The sequence below is a fragment of the Rhyacophila brunnea genome, unplaced genomic scaffold (assembly GCF_057557595.1).
Source record: "Rhyacophila brunnea isolate RB1 unplaced genomic scaffold, BYU_Rbru_1.0 scaffold_24, whole genome shotgun sequence".
NCBI lineage: Eukaryota > Metazoa > Arthropoda > Insecta > Trichoptera > Rhyacophilidae > Rhyacophila > Rhyacophila brunnea.
Genome location: NW_028232904.1, coordinates 19,218,261 through 19,241,808, shown reverse-complemented (window position 1 = coordinate 19,241,808; position 23,548 = coordinate 19,218,261). Strand labels below are relative to the sequence as shown.

At 31.6% G+C, this 23,548-nt stretch overlaps 1 protein-coding gene across 1 annotated transcript in view; it reads right to left on the bottom strand.

Moving 5' to 3' along the window:
* Positions 1-6,962: 6,962 nt before the first annotated feature.
* The window catches only part of LOC147069140 (neuroligin-4, Y-linked-like), a 492,482-nt gene continuing 475,896 nt past the window's right edge, over positions 6,963-23,548 (bottom strand). The window contains exons 10-11 of the mRNA XM_085950968.1: positions 11,606-11,724; positions 6,963-8,271 (exon numbers count right to left, since the gene is read on the bottom strand). Coding sequence (XP_085807094.1) covers positions 7,127-8,271; positions 11,606-11,724 — 1,264 coding nt within the window. The 3' untranslated portion in view covers positions 6,963-7,126. The remainder of the gene's footprint in view (positions 8,272-11,605; positions 11,725-23,548) is intronic.

The window sequence follows — 23,548 nt, the reverse complement described above, 5'->3', positions numbered from 1 at the left end:
TAAATCTTGTTATGCGTGGGTATATCAAAATAACCCGTAATTTTGATTGATCGCACCTCGCAGCCGGCTCTAATAGCTATAAACAAAACACACCTTAGATTTGCTTGAAACACCAATATTTCGATCTGCAGTCCATCGCTCAATCACTGAACTACATCTCCAGGCTCAGACTGGTAAAAATATGTACTGTTATACTTTATTTAAACATAAATAAACTAATAATAAACTATACTTAAATAATATAACAGATTCAAAACCATCAAAACAAGACTAGAGAATTGATTTTCTTTATTTAATAGTAGAATAATATAGAATTTGTCAACAATTTATAAACTTTGTTAATTAATTTTGTTTTATAATATGTGTTGTTTTCATATAGAAATAAAAAGAAATTTAAATCAAAACGATTCTCTCTGACAGATACAATTATAATTATTTACATGTTGAGAGAACAAAATTATAATAATTCTAATTGTTTTTTTTCTGTATTTTAATAAACGAAGAGTTTGTTTTATTATAAAAGTAAAATGAGATTATTATCAATTGCATTGAGTTTTGATAATAATTATTGTAGTTTAATTCTTATTTTCATTAATAACATTTAACCTTTCCTTTACGATGCTGATAAATACCATTCATTCAAATGATGTCACCTTCGGTTACCATACGATTGACAATATTACAATACGCAAAGGAGAAAAGAAACATTAATTTTGGCAACCTAAATAAGTCTAATAAGGTTTCATCTCATCATTATTTGCTATTTGTTTTATCTACTTATAAAATTGTCAAAAATGCACCAAAACTCAAATATAATTTTAATGTCCAGATAATCGATTTTTGAAATATGTAACCTTTCTTTTACGATGCTAATAATTTCTGTCCGTTTCGATGATGTCACCTTGGGTTAAGAAAAGTCCAATGAAATTTCATCATTATTATTTGGTACCTAGGTATTTGTTTTACCTATAAAATGAACAGAACGGCATCAAAACTTAATTATAATATAATATGAGTATTTATATACATTCTAACAGCCTATTAGTTATAATAATATCTAAATATCACACCTAATTATCATATTTTTTCTCATAACTCAGCATTCTCTCTTTGTCGCATAGGTATACTTTTAGATCTATCTCTCTTGTTTGTAATGGAATGCAACGCTCTGTTTGCAATGTGCATTTATAATAATTTATGATAGGTAAATAAAATCTGATATCAATTATTTATATGTATTTACTGGATAATGCTATCGATTTGAAAATAATAACATTTTAATTGGATGTAATATTGATGATTTTATGAATAGCTGAAATATGAAACTGAAGAAGTACATATTAACTGAAATATTTGCAGTTTAATGGGCTGGGTGACCTAAGGTGACATTACAGAAACGGAAGGGTTAAATAGTTTTTATTTAAAATTGACACAACAACAAAAAAGCTGTTGAAATTTGTAAATGTTTTTGAACACCAATTGCAGTTGTTAGTCATGGATTGGCTTTCTATCCATGAAAATATAAATTTCAACAGTTACCCCAGTTAGGATTATAGTTTAAATTGAATATTACGATATTGGTAGGTTTTGAATTAATGACAAATATAATGTTTTAAATCTTTACTGATGATGCCAATTACTCGTATTATTTGATTATTATGTGTGATTACTTCCTTGACATTTGTTTAAGCGCTCTGTGAACGTTTATGGTCAACTTACCCAAACTTTTTTCAACACACTTAGAGCAGCGTTTGCATATATGTGCTTATCAGTAAGTACAACATTTTCTTCATTTGAAACGTTGAGATTGAGGAAGAATACATGGAGATAAAAATGTAAAACCATTTAATACACACGAACTCGAAGGTCTCGAACAAAATTTAGCTTTTACATTCAATTTACGATCTTAACTATAATAATCACTGTAATGTGTGATAAATGATAAAAGAAAACGTAACTTGTCTTGATATTGGTACAAATTTGACAAATAAAAATTCATAAAATAATATAAACATTTTTTTTGAACATACATAATTTGAAAATAGGTACTGTTACACTCCCAAATGGTCCCCATTTGGGGATGTCTCTGTGAATCTTGAGAAGCCCAAATCGGTACCAAGCCAACAAATAGTAAAGGTTGATTATGAAAATAAATAATAATAAAGCCGGCAATGCTGTAAATCGCGGCCGTTTAAAAATATCTGCAACGTCGCCATTGTGGACCGCTTTCAGCGGAAAGCGCTGTCGAAAACGGCGCTACTCGCTGGGAGCAAAACATAAAATGGCGGACAGAACGCGGCAAACTGCCAGACAGTAAACATTGTTAACTAGCGCTACGCAAAAAAGAAATTATAAAAATGTAACCATTAGTAGATATTAACGCAAATAAAACTCTTCGTTTTCGACCACAATTCCGGTGTGTTATTTTCCACCTCGAAGTCCCGAACCCAGACAAAAAACCACAAAAGAATAAAAGTGACAGCATCTTTTCACTTTCGCAAATAGAGGGAGATGAGAGTACCTCAAATATATATCTACTAGAATAAAATCATTGAAAAAATACAAAGCCTAGCGGGAATCGAACCCGGATCCACTGGATTCGCGTTAATTTGCTTAATCAATTGAACCATGTGTAAATTATATAATTAGGACAAAATTAACTAGTAGTTTTTACATATTGAAGTACTTTTGCGGTTACTTGTTTTTGTGTTTTAAATATCAAAGTCTCAATTATTATCCAATTGCTAACCAACGACAAACCGATAGACGTGAGTTTGAGGTTCCACTGGGTGTCGTATTTTTTTTCTGTAAGTATATATTGAAATTATGTATGTTCAATAAAACAATACTATATTCTTAATGATTCTGAATTATTCATTGAATAATTTAAATGGTATATTAAAAGTTAATATGCCCCATGTCGATAATGGATCAGAATAATATTTTAAAGTAAGATTTATTCATTAATAAAATGAGTATCCATTCTAGTATTTTTTTTCTAATCACGTTACCGAATTTAAATCATAGGATCAAATAGGATGAAAAACATAGGATATAACTCAAAAACTAAAGAATAGATTGCTATAATAAAAAAACAATGCTATAAGTATGTTATAAATAATAAAAGTATTCAGTTATCAATATTCTATTCTGTTCCATCCTTTTCCTACTTAACAGACGTTTCAAGCTTGTTACAGAATTCAAATTTTTCAGAAAGGAAGAAAAATAATATAGAATCAGTTGAGTAGAGAGATGCGTAACATTATTATACCAAACAACAATTTAAATAATTCATGTCATAAATATTTCAATAATATTATAATAGTATTTATAAAGAAAAAATATTTTCTTACTAAATGTGACAAATTATAAATAACTGCAAAATCGATTCACGTATACAGTGTTACTTAAACAACATTATGTACATCTCAAAATAAAAATTACAATCTTATTTATATAGAAGGGTTATATTAAATTTCTAATAATTTATAATAATATCAAAACTGTTCCAGTTTATTTTTTACTATCTAAATCACACTAATCGTTACAGTATAACTATTAGGTATAATATACCACAAAAAAACATTAGGTTTAAATACACTCACTTTCCCCTTTTTAATTCGCAATATTAAATTTATTATAAATCAGTCTTTATTAAATATATTATTTACACATCACAATTATTAATAATGTAGTATATTTATTAATTAATTAAAACGTTCCGAACGAATGATTTTTTTTTTCAATTTAATAATTAGTTTACCTAGTCACTTTTTGTAATATTTATAATTTTCAGTTTGTCCATACATATTTTAATTAACTGGATGAATACTTAAATATTTTTTTAATAAAACCATACAGATATAAAAAAACACAGTAATCAATCATAGTAGAATTAAACTAAGTTATGAAATTATTATTTATTTTTTTATTAATTGCTGTTTTCCCCTAAATTTCGCAGTGGCGTACTATCTAGTTATAATTTTGTAAGACCAGAGCCCGAACCAACATCTGTCTTTTATCAGCACATGCGTCCTGGTTTTCTCGACAACACAAACACGCCCTCCAAACCAAACCCGGCCCGCACCACACTCAGTCTTAATCGAGCGTATCACGAGGCACTATGTTTGATGTGAAGCATCTGTACAGTTTTTTACGCCTGGTAATGTGTGGTAAGTGAGTTTTGACGTTACTCAATGATGTTACTCTAATGAAAGTGCCAGAGAGAGAAAAGGCGCAAGAAAATTAACAAAAAAGATAGAATTTTAATAAATATAACAAAAAAACGAAGCTAATCATACGGACAGCAAAAAATATGTGAATAGATCTTCATGCCCGCAGTAAGAAGCCGCATTTTTTTTAAATGCAAGGTAATTGGTATTTGTGCCGACCAGGTTGGACGGCTTGAGATCGAAGTTAAAGTCCCTCCACCAAACCCGCCCCGTACCACCCTCGGTCTTAGTCGAGAGTATCACGGGACCCGTCAATTGGTGATGTGAGGCATCTAAGAATTGGCCTGGGAGTGTCCTGTGAGAAGATGCCCAAGACTTAGATTGCTACGCTCAAAGTGAGCTCTGACTGAGAAAAAGCACATGGAAATTACTAAAAAAAATGAACATACTTGTTTATTAAATTAAAGAACGAAGCTAATCATACAGGCAGCAAAATTTATGTGAAGAGATCTTCACGCCCGTGGTAAGACGCCGCGAATTTTTTGAAAGCAAGATAATTGGCCTTAGTAGCAACCAGGTCGGACGGGCCGATGGGTCCAACAACTGGTTGGACCGACCTGAGCATTTCCTCCCGTTCGGAGCACATACTCAGACACTCCCATAGGATGTGGTTGGCATCCTGTATTTCCCCTCCGCATGGACATGTCGGACGGCTTACAAGTCCAAGCTCAAAGAGCTTGCCAGCGAATCCACCATGACCAGTCACAAATTGACTGGTGTAATGGTCTGGAGTCAGATATTTGGTTATCTCCATTCGCCACTGTATGTCTGGAAAAAACGTATATGTGTGCCGGCCGTTGGTCAATTCGTCCCACTTTCGCTGCCAGGTCTTAATGGCCGCATTGAGCGACATGAGTCTAATTCTGCGCCTCAATAATGCTACTCCTTCGCCAGCTGGCCGAGGGGGGGGCAAGGTGAAAATCACCAACGTCGGCCTCCTCGCCCTTGAGGAGCAATATTGAAGCGCCGCTGACCTGAATATGCAGGTCAAGTGGGAGAATGCCGGCCAGGACCGGGAGCGCGTCAGTAAAAGTAGTACGGTAGGCCTTGGTAATGGACAGAAGCGCAATGCGCTGTCCTCTTAAAAGAGAAATTCTAAGTTTGACACTTTTGGGAATGCGCGGGCATCAAGTACTGGCGGCATAAGCTTGACGGCTCGACAACTCGAATTCGATTGACGAGATATCGGTACGTATCAGCTTATGGTGGCGTATGGTAGCAGGTATAGCTTGCTTTCATGGAATTCGGCCAGCTTGCTCTCGTTTTGTTATAATATTTACAGCTCATTTAGTACACAAAACAAATTAAATTGAAATCTAAAAAATACGAGTAGTACAACTTGGTATGTTGGGTATAACAAAAATGAATTAATGAATAAGGAGGTAGACAAGAGTACGTGATGTTGTACAGGTCATGTAGCATTTTTGGGAATATTATTCAGTGCGGACCGAATAACCTGGAGAGACTGGTGGGTTTGGATAGCATCCAAGAGACGTGACGCGGAGGAAAAGCATCGGCATCCTGGAGCTATACAACGAATGAGTTTACTGGGGGTACTGCGATAATCTAGAGACACTAGCAAAGTGCAGAATTGATGAAAAATTACCGAGGGCAAAATAGTTATTCTGGTCAGTGGAGGTTGCGATGCTCATTGGTAAGAATACCGATTACCACTATGAAGGAGAATTTTAATAATAAATGATACCAGAAAATTCGGCAAAGCTCGTGAATTTTTAATACTTTGGTGATCCTAGTGAGAACGTAACTATATAGTTTGGTATTGTTGCATTACATTATGACTATAGATCCTTAATTGTGTTCGAATAAGAATAAAAACATCGCGGTAGGAGTTATTTGTGTTCGAATGATTAATCACTAATTATAGCACACTGTCATAAACGTGTTATAAATTTAATTAGAACATCAACATTTCCGATTATAAGAAGATCATTTGGGCCTCGACAGTGTGAAGGTTGTATTACCAAATATGTTTATATTGTGCAAGAAATGGATGTTAGCCATTTGCGCAACTTATTAGCCCCATACTTATAATTAAAAAGAATATGCGAATATGCCATACCCGGGATTTGAATCAGGGATCCACGGCATATTACCGCTAGCTGGGCCATCATGTGTGTGAACATACATGATACCTCAGATTTAAAAAAAAACATAAGCCAGCATCCATTGAATTTCGACCAATCTGCATTACTAATTAAGCCACATGCGTTCTACATAATTGTCAATAATTTATACGTGAGAAGGCTTTTATAAATTGCGTGAGTATTGGCGTTTGTATGAAATACTTATATTTGTTTAATAAAGATTATTACTTTTCAAATTTTGTGACTTGTGACAGTTTAAATTTCAAAAAAGCTATTTCATTGAATGTCAGTCACACTTAAATACATTCATTCAATGACAGTTTGGCTTTTAAATTTTGATTTACATACTTTCGTATTCTTGTTAAATAAAGTATTCTACAGATACGCCACTGTCAAAATTTTTGATAGATATTAAGTAGAATTTATAACCTTTTTTAAATCAAACGATGATTTTATACAGTGAATAATTATTTAGTGACAATATTTAAACAGTTTAAAATAACATTCAAAATCCACTTTTCGAAAAACTTTATTTATAGTCCAATAAATTTAGTTATATTACGATAATTTATTTAATTAAACAATTTAACAGAACCGTCAGCAATCATTGCCGATTATTTTTTCTGCTAATTTGTTAAGTCATTTGAGTTTTTAAAACGTAGAATAGTATTTTGATAAAGTCTAAACGTAAAATTTTCACGTATTTTCTACTAAGTGTTTATTGGATTTCAAGTATATTTCCGACGTCTATACGAGAACATCGGCCGCGGTCTCCACCGCATGCTTGTCTCAGACGTTCATCTCGGACATGGTATTCTGTGGCAGCCTTACAGTCTTCTGGTTGCACGGCTTCTGCAACGGATAATGATGGTTTGGCACCTGGCTCTGGGTACCAGGTGGCGTCTTGGACCTGGGAGGCGGCGGAGTCCTCGGAAGGCTCATATGCATGGCCACCGTCCCATTAGGTGGATGATTCATACCCTGCGTTTGAATATCAGCCAAATTATGCTGCGCGTTATTCATGAATGTCGTATTCCTTGGCAATGTTGTGCAGTTATTCGCGTTGTACATTTGATTGCTTTGGGTTTGTTGGAAGTTGTAGTTCATTTTTCGTGGTAACGTCATGCAGTGTCCTTGATTGGACATCTTCTGCGCTTGAGGACTTGCCTTCTGCATTAGATTTGTCATCTGTATATTACCATGACACATATTCTGACACGTCTGATTTATGTTAGTGAAATGCGGTTCGTTTCCTGGATTCCTTTGCATTGTTGATGTCATCATAATTGAATTTTTATCCTGATGGTCTACATCAACTATGGCACTTGAGCTTTGACTATGTCCAATGAAATAATGTGGATGCTTTGTGCTTAAGTTATCAAAGCTATTATTATGATTCCTTTTCTGCTGCTGCTGCAAATTCTTAACTTGCAACCTTGTTTTATCTCTTTGATAATATACTCCAGCAAAAATTAGAACATTCAGTATTAGGAGTGAGCAACCGATTGCAATAGTGACACTTAGAGCTGTAGAATAAGCTGTATATCCAGCTGCTTCAAAGCCTGTTGTCGTATCTTGATGATTAGTAGAGTTATGTAAATTATGCTGTTGTTGTATAAACGTAGACCCAGGGCGCACAGAAATAACATTCACACACGTTGTGACGAGTGTGTCCATGGTAGTTTGAGCCAGGTCCAGAGTAACATTCTGCAGGGGTCTTCTGTAGAGTTCTAAAGTTGGATCGTAGTATGAGGTTCTCGTCAGTGGGTCCGGTCTGACGGAACCGTCATACAAGTCTCCATCGTTGTGGTTCCTGAAGAGATTGTGCTTCGCTATAACGTCCTTCATGCCGGAACGGTGAAGTTCTGGAATTAGACGCAGCCACACGGACAACTGGTGCGCTCTGAAGTGGTTCTTCATTCGCGGTTTCATGCCTATAACAAAACAATACCTCGTATTAAATTACATATAATATCTACGAATTTTTCGGTAGATTTTGACCATTCATGATAATGATATGTGAATTTAGTGGAAAGGTTTTTTTGAGATTTTATATTCTTCAAGAAATGTCTAAGAGGCTATCCATAGACTAAAACTGTATGCCATACTAAACTTATGATTAAATTTCTGTTGATGGAAATATATTTTTACTAAGTTTGTAAGTGTAAGTGTATGCTATATAAACGGATACGATAAGATGCTAACATACTACTTTGTGAAAATATATTTCCATGAACAGAAAGCATAAGTTTAGTATGGTACATGGTTCAAAACCACATGCGGTTTCAGTCGATGTATGGCCTGTAAAATTGGTACTTTTCAATATTATATATTATTCCCTCCACTATCGGCCATATTTCAACACCCGTTATGCAGACGTATACCATGGAGTAACGAACGTTAGATGCTTTTCAAAGTTGTACCGAAAGTGTTCAAGACATTGGTTGGCATGCACTAGAGTGTGCGTGATTCCTACTTCGATAAAATATATTACAGTCAATTCTCGATAAGAAAAGACATTCTCGCTCGCCGTTAAATACCGCAAACTTTTTAAAGGCTGAGAAATTTTCCCTTGTAGATACCAAGTCACAATGGCTGACCGGTCCAACTGAGGGTCGGACTGACTTGAGAAACTCTTTTTAGCTCTCTTGACAAGATACATTTTCAGCCGACATATGGGGACACTCCCAGAGGTTATTATCGGCATTCTGCAATTCGCCACATAAGCGAATTAAAGATTCTATTAGGCCAAGCTGGCAGATCTTGATGGATCAGATGGTGCCCAATACAAACTAATTAACTTCAGAAAATCATGTTAATGGCAGTATTTTTTACTTATTGTTGACATTTAAATTTTACAAATTACATTTTTTTTAAATGCTTACATGGCAAAAGTCGTATCTATTTTTTATTTAGTAAAACGTTTTTCTTAGGTCGTATTTTTATTTTTCCGGTGGTTGTTTGTCCAGTACAAATTTTGTAATCGATTTTAAACTAACTTACCAACTAACTAGACATTTGAAACTTTTATAATATATCAGAACACGATGCCAATGCATTTTTTTAATACTTTTAGCCATCTTTAAGTAGAATTGAATTCATTTTTAGTTAATTCTGTTTTGTATGAAAAGTTATTTCAATACCATTATTGGTTGTTAGGGGGTCCTAGCAAGTACATTATTAAATAATATATACGTGCGTTACTATGGAAATCAATATGAAAAATAAAATGATATTTCATTATTCAGTATTTTTATCAAGTACTTTTGATCGTTTAAGCTAGTCAAGTCAAGTTTATATGATTCAACAGAAAATTTAAAAACTTTGTATATAAACAGTTATTTTTATCTTGTAATTATTTTTAAATTAAGTCAGAATAGCTCTTGCTCCATATTAGTTAGGTAATAATATAGAACTTCAGAAAATAAGCTAAATTGATTGAACTACATACCTATATAGTAATATGGATAGTTCTATTTTTGAATTTACACAAGTCAATTGTAATATCTTTCATATTTTAAATATGTTTACGTATAAATAACAAAAGTTGTTGTTTATTTTCGAAACAATAAGACGTAACATCGAATTTTAATAAGTTATAGGGGCGCACTCACACCGACTTTAAATAATGAAAGCAAGCAAACAGCAACATTTGCAAAATAAACCTCTTCGAAAGACGTGTTTTCCTTTTGGCAAGTTGTATTATTAGTTAGTTACCTACTTACTGACTGCTTGTGAATTTTCGCACGCCCTCTGTGTTCACAGGTGTAAGCGCTTTTAAATTGCAAAATTAAAAGTCTGGCGGCAACAATTTTAACATTCCACGACGGTGCGGCTCTGTGAAATTTTTATTGCTAGTAACATCATCTCTGACTTTAATTTTTTTTTGTTGTCTGTAAAATGACATGCACGAATTGTGTGCAAATGGCTGACAAAACCCATTGCGTAATTTCAGTAATTTTTAACAGTCTTTTCATGCATTGCTGATAACAGATTTTAGACGTTTATATTATTATTATTATATCTACAAGCAGCAATATGCTATCTGTATATTATATTATCAGGAACCTTATATTGTAGGGTTTTGTTTATAACATATTCAAATGAGATGATTGGTTACAAATTGAGTTAACTCCTAAAGATAATTACTTACTAAAAACGTATACAACATTATCATTGATAGCTATAAATCATTAATTGGCACACTGCGGTCAGATCCAATCTCCAAAGTCAAGTAGGTACTTGCCAGCTCTAAATGATGAATATGGAATTATCTCATTTTGATTCAATATAAATAAATAGGACGTCGTTATTTTTTACAACGTTTTTATTAGCTCATATTCTTGTTTGTCCAGTATAAATCTTGCAATCTATTTTTAACGCTTACTTAATGATTACTTCCCGACTAGCTAGACATTTGAAATTTTAGATTATATCAGAACACGATGCCAATGCATTATTTTAATACTTTTAGCCATCTTTAAGCAGAATTGAATTTATTTTCAGTTGATTCTGTTTTGTATGAAAAGTTATTTCAAAAAAATCCGTAAAAAGTAAAAGTTATTATTGGTTGCTAAGGGGGTAGTCCTAGCAACCTAATTATTAATGTATACGTGCGTTACTATGGAAATCAAAATGAAATATCAAAATAACATTTCTGTATTCTATATTTGTTTGTTTGTTTGTTTCTTATTTTTACTTCATATCGAGTACACGTTTGAGCATATTGAGCATAATAGTTCAACAGAAAATTTAGAAATGTTGTATATAAAAAGTTCTTTTTATCTTGTAATTATTCTTTATCAGTCGCTGCTCCAAATAGAGATCTAAATGCTCAGCTCCAAGTCAGTCACATAGATTCTTGTGCCAGAAGGTTTTTCCTCTGCTACGAGTAGTAACTAGCTTACTGGAAGGGTTCTGTTGACTGTTTGTATTATGCAGAATTAATATTTCCGAATATTGTGGCAGAAGTATACCCACTTTTAAGTTTTTACTTCTTTAGTATATTTCTTTGACATTTATCTTCTTTTACTTTACATCACTTCAACATTTATAACATCGTATTATCTAATGAACTCCTGAAATAATAATGGTATATATAGCATCTTAGCTCAACTCAGTCTATGGCAGTCCTCGGGACAACATGGACACTTGTAACGCACACGTTTATAAATTAACGATTAATAAATTAGTCAAATATGTCTATACGTGTTATAATACTCCCCACTCACCCATACACAAAATGCTAAGTAGATTATATTTTCTTACCAATTTCAAGGTACTTCTGATGTAGAGTATCATACTCGTCCCAGACGATGCTCTTATACCGGTTTCTCTCTCTGGATATGGGTAGAACTGACTCTTGTCTGTGATATTCATTTGGATTCCTGCAACAACAAACAATACACACAAATTAGAATAAATATTTTTGAAGTATTTAGAAACTTTCAATAAGACAAATAATGATTTAAGATAGTTGCATTTCTGGTATGTAATTCAACGATCAGATATTAAGGTAAGTAAATTTAAATATTTTTCGTAACCATGGTTTAAAATTATTTGATTATAAGTGGTTGGGCAATTTATATTCCCATTCCACTCCTTATCTCCTCACCCACCTCCTTATCCCCAGTGATATTGTTACCAGACAATCAATAAGCAATTATGGATTGTGAGAGACGGTGTTACAAAGAACATTTAGTTGCATCTCGATAGCGGGCGTGAGAGGGCTTCTAATAGCTTTCCGTCGCTTAAGTGATAACTCATTTAGAATCTGTCATCATCATTTATACACCCTCACATATAATTCATAAAAATATGTCATAATGTGCGTAAGTATACGAACTGAGTGACCCAAAGCAACAATACCGTGCGAGCGAGAGTTGAAACCAGACCACGGAGCCATCATACATAATCACAAAGGGCAGTGTCTGGCATTCTGTTCCAACGCCCCCACCCCTAGATCCTACCTCCTCATCTTCCCACAAAATAATTATAGTCCACTTAAAAAGCTCAACCTATAAGCAAAATTTAATAATTTTAAATAAATCGAGCTTGAAGATAAACAAATATGAAGACATTGGATTCAAAGTTGGTTATTTGCGTTTAATTTCAATATTTTTTTTAATTCTGCCTCATTAAACACTTTCCCATCGTATGTGTATTGATAAAATATCAAATTCAGCCCCATTTTTAAGGAAAATAATATTAAACCGGGACTTGATCGGTAGTATCAGCCGCATTTACCAACCAAATTTTTTTTTTTTTCAATAATTAGGTATATTATTTATAATTATAATTATATTAATTTAGCTATCCCTCTTTTCTATTTTTATAATATGTTTGCCGAAAGAAAATTTCTATTTGAATTCCTCAATACGTGTTTGACCTCAGAGTAATAATATAAAGAAAGTGGCTATTGTTCGGCAAAATGAAGCCATTTTTTTTGCATATAACGCACAGTAGAACCTTATTTTAATTATTATTAATTTAACTATGAACATTTATTATATACCATAATGATGCTTCTCAGTATGGCTACCAAATTTAAACGCAACTTAGTTAACCATATTTTCTGTTAAATTAACTATAAATAATTACCAGTAATTTTATATTTAACTCAAAAACAATAAATTTCAGCAACACGTGCTCGCAGTTTTTAAATGAATGTTTTATGCAAATCAATTCAACTCAATATTTACCGGCGGTGTTTTCAAAAAATATTTAATTCAGCCGTACAAATTCTATATTACTCTAACACATATTGCGGAGATATAAGCGTGACAAATATTTTTTTTGCACTTATGGTTTGTTTTTGTTCAGGCTTTGACCACCACCGTCAATTAATGACGTTTGTTGTAGGGACTGCAATATCGAATGATAATGTCAATATCGGTTTTTCGGTATTTATTATTGAATACCGGTATTTCAAAAACAATAAAAAATAGAACTAGGTGCTTATCAATAAATATAGCTTTTAAAATATTTTTAAAATAATATTTTATAGCAAAAACCTACATACCTACATTTATAATGTTGACATTTAAAAACATGTATTGATCATAATTATATTAATATAACTAGTGATTATTTACAAATAATTTGAATATATTGATAATTTTAACTAAAGCCCTCAAAAGTTCATCAAGTGCAAATAAGTCCCGGCTGCAGGAAAAGCTTCCTAAATTCAACATTTGTACAGTCATCACTAATAAGTATAGAATAATTGAACATTTTTGTCACGGATGTTTTCTATTTTGAAATAATATTATGATAATTCATCCCGACAATTACTATTATTTTTTCACCTCTGTTGGATTCACTCAATATATTGCATTTCAGCAGTGCGTAACTTATAATTCATTTTCAAAAACGTAAATGAGTGTGATTTCTCAATACTGAACATTCCGGTATTTCGGTATTGATAAATACTGAAATACCGGTATTGCAATCCCTAGTTTGTTGTGCAAGATAGTTGTAGTTCATTTAAAAGCTCCTTCACCCTGTTCTGAAGGTCTTCTGGGTCATATGCAAATACAACAATGTCGTCTGCAAAACGCATGTTACTAAGGTATTTGTCATTAATAGCAGTCCTCACTATGAATTCCACAGTGAGAATATAACTACAAAAACTAACGTGATATAACATTTTCATCACATTCATCAAAATTACACAACTTGAGTGTATGTTATAATATTGTATTGTTTCATAATAATTCTATTTTGTCGCAAAACTTGAGTGGGTTGTAAATTTTAGATGTATTTTGTTGTATGCTATAATATATTATAATGTTATTAGGTATACTAATATGGAGTTTTAGAATATTTTTTTTTTTGTTCATAATCACAAATACTTACAACGTTTTTCTTAGCTCGTATTCTTATTTGTCCGGTGGTTCTTTGTCCGGTGGTTCTCCGTCCGGTACAAATCTTGCAATCGATTTTTAACTAACTTCTCGACTAGCTAGACATTTGAAACTTTAAGAATATATCACAACACGATGCCAATGCATTATTTTAATATTTTTAGCCAGCTTTAAGTAGAATTGAATTCATTTTCAGTTAATTCTGTTTTGTATGAAAAGTTATTACGGAAGAAATCCGTAATCCAATCCACTATTATTGGTTGCTAGGGGTCTAGGGTCCTATCAACTAAATTATTAATAATATATATACGTGCGTTACTATGGATATCAATATGAAATGTCAAAATGACATTTCAGTATTATTTTTATCAATAAAATGTTTTTTTTGATCGTTTAAGCTAGTCAAGTCAAGTTTATATGATTCAACAGAAAATTTTAAAACGTTTTTATATAAAAAGTTCTTTTTATCTTGTAATTTTTCAATTATTTATTTAATGTTACTTTTATTCTTTTAATACTTATTCTATACCATTAAGTGAAAAGCTCTGGGCTGGATTAACGTATGAAGGGGCCTGGGTTAATACGTATTGAAGAGCATTTCATAAAACGTAATTTAAAAAAAAATATATTATTACTGTGCTTTTTGGTTGGTGACATTTCTTACAACATCCTCTGAAAATTATCTGAACTTTTTCAAGTTAATATGATTCAATAGAAAATTTAAAAACGTGGTATATAAAAAGTTGTTTTTATCTTGTAATTATTTACGTTTAGTCGAAATCTAATAATATTATAAAAGCTATGTAAAAATAAATTTGGCTACAAAACACAAATCATAATATAATATAAGCCTTCCTAAGTAGAAGCTTTGAATTCTAAGCTCAATGGTACTTCAAGTCAAATAATACACATTATCATTGACAAGGTGACACCTTTAACCCAACGAAACCTCGAACTTATAATCATGCTTTTACTTGATGTTTTTCATGTGTTGATGATAGTAGTGTAATGAAGCACTTAAGTAGTATGTTAATCATACATAATTTTGAAAACACTGATAAAATATTATATAACCAATAAAAAAAATCTTCTTTAAAAAAAAAATACGAAACTTAGCAGAAATCAAACCTACGTCTCTCGGGTTTCGCGCCCACGTACATTGGCCGCAATGTTATGGTTACATGTAAGTTGTACGTATGCAGTTCATCGTGGGACACTTATTCGTGCGCATACATGTTGTAGCATACGTACCAATATACTCCATGGTGAAATATTCAACGAAGAACTCGTCATTTGATTAAATGTTAAACGAACAACATTTACAAATTGAATCACTATTGGCGATAGCGATTATGTATGTTCAATAAAAAGAACTTTACATTCTTAAATCTTGTGAATTAATCGTTGAATAAAATAAATATTTAATTAAATTATGTTAATATTTGAAGGATTTATTTTACAAAAATTAAGTTTATCACCCACGATGGCCGCGTGGGTTAAGCGCCGGCCTCTCGTGTCGAGAGTTCCAGGTTCGAATCTTGTGTCTGGCAAGTACACATATTGTTTTTTAATTAGTGTATGAGTCAGAGTATGGACCTAATAGGTTGAGCAAGTGGCTGACATCCATTTCTCGTAAAAATAAAAATATGTTAATACAAACTTCCACTCTGTGGAGGCCCATATGATTCTATTATGATCGGACATGGTCGAAGAAGAAAGAAGTTTTAAGAAAAATTAGGTTAAGACTTGTTAGTTACCGTGCCTAGACATTATGCATTATACCATAGCAATTATTTCATGAAGAAATTAATAATAGTAAATGTTCTCACTGTGTTTCAGATTTATAATAATAATATACATGGGTCAACATTTCTCGGAAAAAAATAATTACAAACACTCTGTGTTCAATATGACATGATATTTTTATATAACTACATATAATATATATGTAATATATATATATATATGTAATATTTCAGAGGGCGCCGTGAAATTTCTCAAAATAATATCACTACCAAGCTATGCTGTTTATTTTATTTCCCATTCACAAAAGAGAAATGTGCTTCGAGAGATGGAATTCATAAATTGAGAGGAATTTTATTTTATAGGAAAACACTTTATTCTTGTTATATGTAGGTATATAGATATAATAAGTATATGAACGAAAGCGTTCAAGATCATAATAATAATGTAGGGCGCCTGAGTTAAATTGTATTATACCTATATATTATATATTATACATATTATATATATTAATGCTTTTATATTTTTTTAGTATCTGCATAATATATTTTATTGAAGGGACTCATGTATAATATCATGAGGCTGCTGCCAAAACTTTGTAAGTCCATGATTTAGGTATTTAGAGTAATCAAAGAATTGTGTGTCTATATTATATAAATATGTATGCTAGAAATAAATCCAGGTCATGCAAGATGGTATTTAATATTCTGAGTCCAAACACACATTGAAAAATAATATGTACATTTTGCCAGACCCGGAATTCGAACCATATGGTATAGTATTAAAGTATTAATAAAAAATAAATGTAAATAGTAGGTAGCAATAAAAAAACAATATTAAATGAAAATTTCTTGTAATATCATAAAATTAAAATTTATTTACTAACATACGTGGGTTGCTGCCAAAAGTTGGTAAGTCAATAATTATAGGATTACGTATCTATATAGCATTATATAAATATTGTATAAATACAGTAGTCAGTATATAAATATACTGATTTTAAAGAGCATGTCAAACTTAAAATTTCAATTACTTCGCATGATTTCGAGACTTACCAAATTTTGGCAGTAACCCCACTTTATATTGCTGTCAATATATTACTAGAGTGAATCTCACTTTTTTTTCAAAAACAAAATGGTATACAAAATCGTGTCCAGAAACTTGCATCTATGCAGTTCGCCGTATCACACTTTATCGTGAAATGTTGTATATGAAATTTAAATGGCCGTATATTAAAGACCGTCCAACCTCTTTGGGTCGTATAGTACTGACATAAAATTCATGTTAAATAAAACACGATTCTTGTCGGCTTACACTTTACAGTACGACAGCAGCAAACAATTTTTAAAAATAGACAATAGATTGGATTATTTGTTAGGTTAGGTTAGGTTTTCTTTCTTGAATCTATGAAATTTGCCAGTCAGTATTGAAAATTGAATTAATTTTCTTATTGATTCTAATAAAATTGGAGACCGTATATTATACGGTTATCTCTTTCCGATAAGAAAGCTCATGGCAAACTGTGCCACGGTGAAATGTTTTGCGTATAATTCACATGTAGGTAATCATATAAAATAAATAATCCCAGATTCATATTATTATATTCTTATCATTATCATAATCACCTCAATCATTCACAGTCAATTTTTTGGATGAAGACATCGTTTTGATTCTTCAGTGTTTTATTGCCACGTATTTCCGCTACCCCGAAAATTGATTATATCATTCAAAAAGAGACAATCCTTAGATAAATCTAAAATCACACAGTAGAAAACGTTCGAAAAGAAAGCCAAGAGAAAACACGTACATAGACAATCCGCCTCGCATACTTAGTCTTAATTGAGCGTATTACGAGAATCTATATTTGAGTGTGAAACGTCAGCAATTTTGATTGCTTGGGAATGTTTCAGGAGCAGATACCCAAAACTAAGTTCGTCAAGTGTGCTTCAATTTATTTTACTGTGATACATTCAGAAAGTGCCCATGGTAGAGATGAACACGATGAATAAAATAAGGAAAAAATAACTAAAAAACAAAAGTACCTATTTAAATAAATCTTCACATCCACAGTAAGATACTAAAAAAAGCAAAAAGGGTTTAATTTATTTTAAAAATACTTCTGATAAAATATATTATAAACGATAGAAAAAATCTTCTTTGAAAAAGTAAGATACCCTGCAGGAATCGAATCTGCATCTCTAGGGCTTCGCATGTATATTCAATAGTTAGAATGTTATATTCTAATTATTGAAACACATCTTGTGAATTATTCGTTGAATGAAAAAAATAGTTAATTTAAAAAAGTTTATATTTGTGGCGACTAAGTCGGATGACCGTTAGGCCCAACCTCTGTGTGGACTACCTTGAATATCTTTTCCCCATTTTGTACACATTTCCGGACATTTTCAGAGGATGTAGTTTGCATCCTGCAGTTCTCCACCATAATAAATAATTGATGTCATGGTAAGCGATTGAGTAAACAAAAAAGGACTCTTATATAAAATGTAAGTATTCATATTTTAAAGGGCTTTTATAGGGTATTTATATTTTAAAGGCCCCTTCATGCGTAAATCCAGCCCTCAAGGCGGGACATGCTCGTCGTAGCTCAAAATTGAGTTTTTATTGTATTTTCAAACCATGATCCTGGACACTCCTTAAACATTGTAGATAATCTCTTTATATAATTTTGAAGCCTTATTATCTTTTATATTTATTTTAAACATTTGATGACTGCATAAAGTATTTTTGTTACATAAAATAGTATTCTTTTAAACCTCTCGCTCGAAAGTTTTAGAATATACCGTAAAACCCCCTAACTTCGCCAAGTGTCCCTAACTTCACCTAAATCAATTAAACACTAAAAACTCATGTTTTTACTATCGCACCACTTTAAGCCACTAAGGCGATTTTAAAGATAATATTCGTCCTGTCACAACACAATTTTCAAACCGACATTATTTTCGCCGTGTTTGTGTTAATACCGTTTTTTCGAGTCCGGTTTGAAGAGATTTTTTCGGAATACCTCTGAACTTTTGCTGATTACTTCGATTATTGTAGAGGTTGGTTCCTCATATTTTTAATATAATATAGTGATATAGTCTGCTTGCCAAATGTAACGTGCGATTTCCGATATTTATATTAAAACATCAATTATTTGAGTATCCAATGTCAGGCTATGTTTTGTGAACTACTTGTTCCTACACTTCCCCTGGCTTTAGGGTTGTCAAAAAAAAACGATTTTCTAGAAATAAATGTGTTTTTTTTATTTTTATGGTTTTTAGACTAAAAACTATTCATCACTTTGAAACACCAGTTAACAATTTTTCTCATATTTCCTTTATTAAAAATTTACTATGTAAATCTATACATAAAAATGCTACTATAATGCTTTGGGTTTTGGCAGCCCTAGCGTAAATTGGTAGGTTGTATGAAAAAGTCATTGAAGTGATTCCTATCTTCGCCAACGTAGATATTTCTTTAAAATATGTCAAATCGTCTCTAGCATAAGACCTGAATTTGCTTAAGGTCATTTTTTAATAGACTTCATGAGTATCCATAGACAATATTTTTTTAGTGGACCTACTAAAACACGTTAGGCGAAGTTAGGGAATCATGCCCTAACTTCGTCCATATAAAAAATAGTGATTTATTGTATTATTTAGTTTGAAAAGGGTATTATTTCAATATGAATTAAAATAAACACTATCATTGTGCATTACATAAGATCTATAATACTTCATATTGGTGGATATTTTGGTGGCAAAACGACTTTCTGTTAAAAAACCAGGTGAAGTTAGGGGGTTTTACGGTAGTCATATTTCGGTACATGAATGTGCAGTGGTGTTAAGATTTTTAACATTTATTAATTTTTAAACGCATTTATAAAACCATTAGTATAATTTATGACATATATTATATATGTCATAAATATTATGTAAAATATTCACGATAAAAAATTATATTGATAATCTCTGTGATCTCAAATTTGACAAGAATTAGGCATTTTATTATTCAAAAAATCGGCAAGATTAACACATTTGAAGATAATTCTAAAGATACTCATTATAAGCTATGTCTTTGACCATTCAAGTATGATAAACATCCTACGAATAATGATTGCTTTATAATAATTTTTGACCTAAGAATGAGGTAGTTTTTTTTTTTTAAATACGCCATTTCTTTTGGCATTCCCCAGTGGTTAAACTACAACATACGGCCGTAGCCATAAATTGACAATTTATAATTAAAGTAGGGAGTAAAATTATGCTAACGCGCGTGTTTGAATAAAATATATAAAGGAAAATAAGGCTTCAAAATTATATAAATAGATTATCTACAACGTTTAAGGAATGTCCAGGATCATGGTTTGAAAATACAATAAAAACTCAATTTTGACCTACGACGAGCATGTGGGCCGTTAACGGTATAGAATAAGTATTAAAAGAATAAAAGTAACATTAAATAAATAATTGAAAATATTTATTAAAATTTAAGTATCTGCATGGAATTATTAATTGACATTTATTATAAAATAATATTATATTTTAAAATAAAATTATAATATAAATAGGTAATTGTTTATTTAGAAGTCCTAATTGTAATATCGCGTGATCAATTCAACGAAACACTTTTGTTTTGCGAATTTCAATTGATGTTACAAATAAGGGCTAACTGTCTACCCATGTTAATTAATCAAGCCCGATGTCAATTGAACAAAAACTATTTAACGAGTTTGAATCAAATTAATCCGATGTCAGACATCAAAAAAATAAATTCACTGGTTGAATCCTAGCGTAATAAATAATATATTTTAGTTAAATTCATAATGCAGTGGTTTTTAAACGTTTGTTTTTTTAAGGCACTGTAGAGTGAATAATGCTGACTTGGATGGAAAAAATGGGAATCAAAAAAACACACGAGTGGGTATGAAATGCTATTGAAAATTCGGTAACCGGACAAAACAGAACAGCCAGGGGAAAAATGGAACATTAATTTTTGTGTAATCTATTTAGGTTAGGTTAGGTTAGGTCATTATTTCGTTGTACCTAGTCACCCAATCATTTTGAACATATTATATTGATTAAGATGAGATATCCTAAGCTTGCCGGCAAAGTCCCGTTTATTTGAGGCTTTCTAGCGATTAGAAATCCAAAAATTAGGTATATAATTTGATTTATTATGGCGTATTGAAAATGTGTGCTATTAAAAATCTATCAACATCATAGAGATAGAACAATTTCAATATTAAATTTATATTTTTCCTGAAAGGTCATAGTTTTATTTATCGTTTTTCTGTTTTGTCACTGTTCTGTTTTGTCATGGTACCGAAAATTCCTGGTAGTACCTACATATTATCATAATGTACAAAATTCATACTATTCATAGCGCATCTGTTTTTTTGTTCAAACAACTGCCATGCTTACATATTAGATCACACACAAGAAAAAAACAGTCAATTGGAAATGATAGGATTAATAAAGGTGTGATTACTACAGCAGACTTGCAGATGAACATACTTCAGTGAAACGGCAAATAATTTTCAACTATAGATGCGACGAAATTTTGGACTCGCTGACAATTGGAGAACGAAAGTCGACCTGTGAACACGTCAATTATTGTCGTGATGGCGACGGGGGTATTAATTCTTAAATCGTGTAAAGATGACTAAAAAACTTTACCCATTTACTTGAAAAAGAAAACATGGCAATGAATGTATTAATATTGTTACTAATAGAACAATAAACAGAATATTAAATGGACGCATGTTTAATTTCTATGACAAATTATATTTTGTTCGGCACGCGTCATTTACATAATCCGCGCATCGCCTAGTGACGATCACTTTAGACCGTGCCCCAGCTGAGGTATAGCCTTAACAAATTTACAGTGATCGTCATGAGCAATCGTCAAATTTAAATAAGAATTGCACGGTACGCTTCAGCTACTAATACGACCACAGAACAGATAATAAATAGAATTCCGATAGGCTATATTCAATACACTATATTTTGATGCAGGGTTTTAAATCTGTGAGTATTCTACGAAAATGAAGCTTGCATTATGCACGTACAATAGTGTGTGTAATATACCAATATTAAATGAGCGTCAATGCATAAGCCGAGAGCAGTTGTCAGTATTCGACGTATGGCGTATTCTTGACTCGTGTTTAAGTTTATCCCGGGTTCTTCCTTACTCAAGATCGGTTACCTGCTACTCCTTACCTATTATTGAACACGACCGTATTTATTGGTTTGTAATATATTCTTAGTTGCTAGTATTTACAATAATTATTAGGAAACAAACAAATAGTCTCTTTCTTTATACGTTGGTACTTTGGAATGGAAACTATTGGAAATTACATTTAGATAAGAATCTAGGTAACAAGTTGCTGATTGTATCTACAAGCATCATATTATTTTTATAACATTTTATAAATTGTATGTGAAAAGTATGCATAAAGTCAGATAACCTTCATTATGTAAACTACAAATTTTCGTTATGTCAATATCAAGATAGAACACGCGACAATCGGGACAGACAATTGGCGTGAGAATCTTCAAATTTAAATCGAGCTTTATAGCAATTGTAGTCAAATTCAGATTGGTGGGATTTGTTTGGTGAACACTTTTGGCTTCCGTTCATTTAGGTTAAATATCGACGGCCCCAGGAAAAACCATTGTAAGTCTGAAAATAGCGTTTCCGGTTTTATTCGCTTTTTATAATATTTAATTTTTTATGCATGTCCTGTAAAAAAATCAGGTCTCTAGCATAAAAATTGACGAAGTTAGGTTTTTGACAATGGTGCTCTATATCTACATATCGCATCGACCAAATTTGTGTTCACAGAAATATCCGAGGAGTATAGTCATACCTCGATAACAAAAGTGCACTGCGCTTTATTTTACAAATAAGAAGGTTTTTATACTTGCTATAACATTCTTTTACGGAGATTTAAATAAACGGCATGATTTATATTGACGTATCACAATAATTTAAAAAACATATTGGTTTATCTCCGAAAAATATTGGTATTTGCAGTAAGTATTTGCATTATTAGTTTAAAAGTTAGTCAATATTATTGTGTCAGAAAGTTAAGTTATTATATTATTTAATATAAAACAAATACAAGTAACGGAATTATTTTCACTTGCCTAGCTACTTTAAGAAACTTCTCAGTTATTAATATTATCTTAAAATTTGAAGTACTTATATTAATTTTGATTCGCTTATTTAAATTAATTCACTGCATGATAAAGACCTCTTCAAGCTCTCTCTTACTCTTTTCGGTTGATTACTCTCCCATATAGATACTCAACAAAACAATGAAGTAAAGTTTCAATTTGAAAATATTTTATTATTTAATAGAAAAATAATATCATATTTAAAACGTTATTTATATATAATTATATTTAATTACTTTGCAGTTACCTACTTAACTTAAAATTAGTTTGTAATATTCTAATATATAAATTTAATTTACATAAATACCCAGTAGAAAAATACATATTTTAATTAAATATTACTATCACTATAAAATCAAATATTTTGGACCTAAAAAGGTAACTACCTAAAATATTATGTTTTAACTTCAAAATTTTATTTT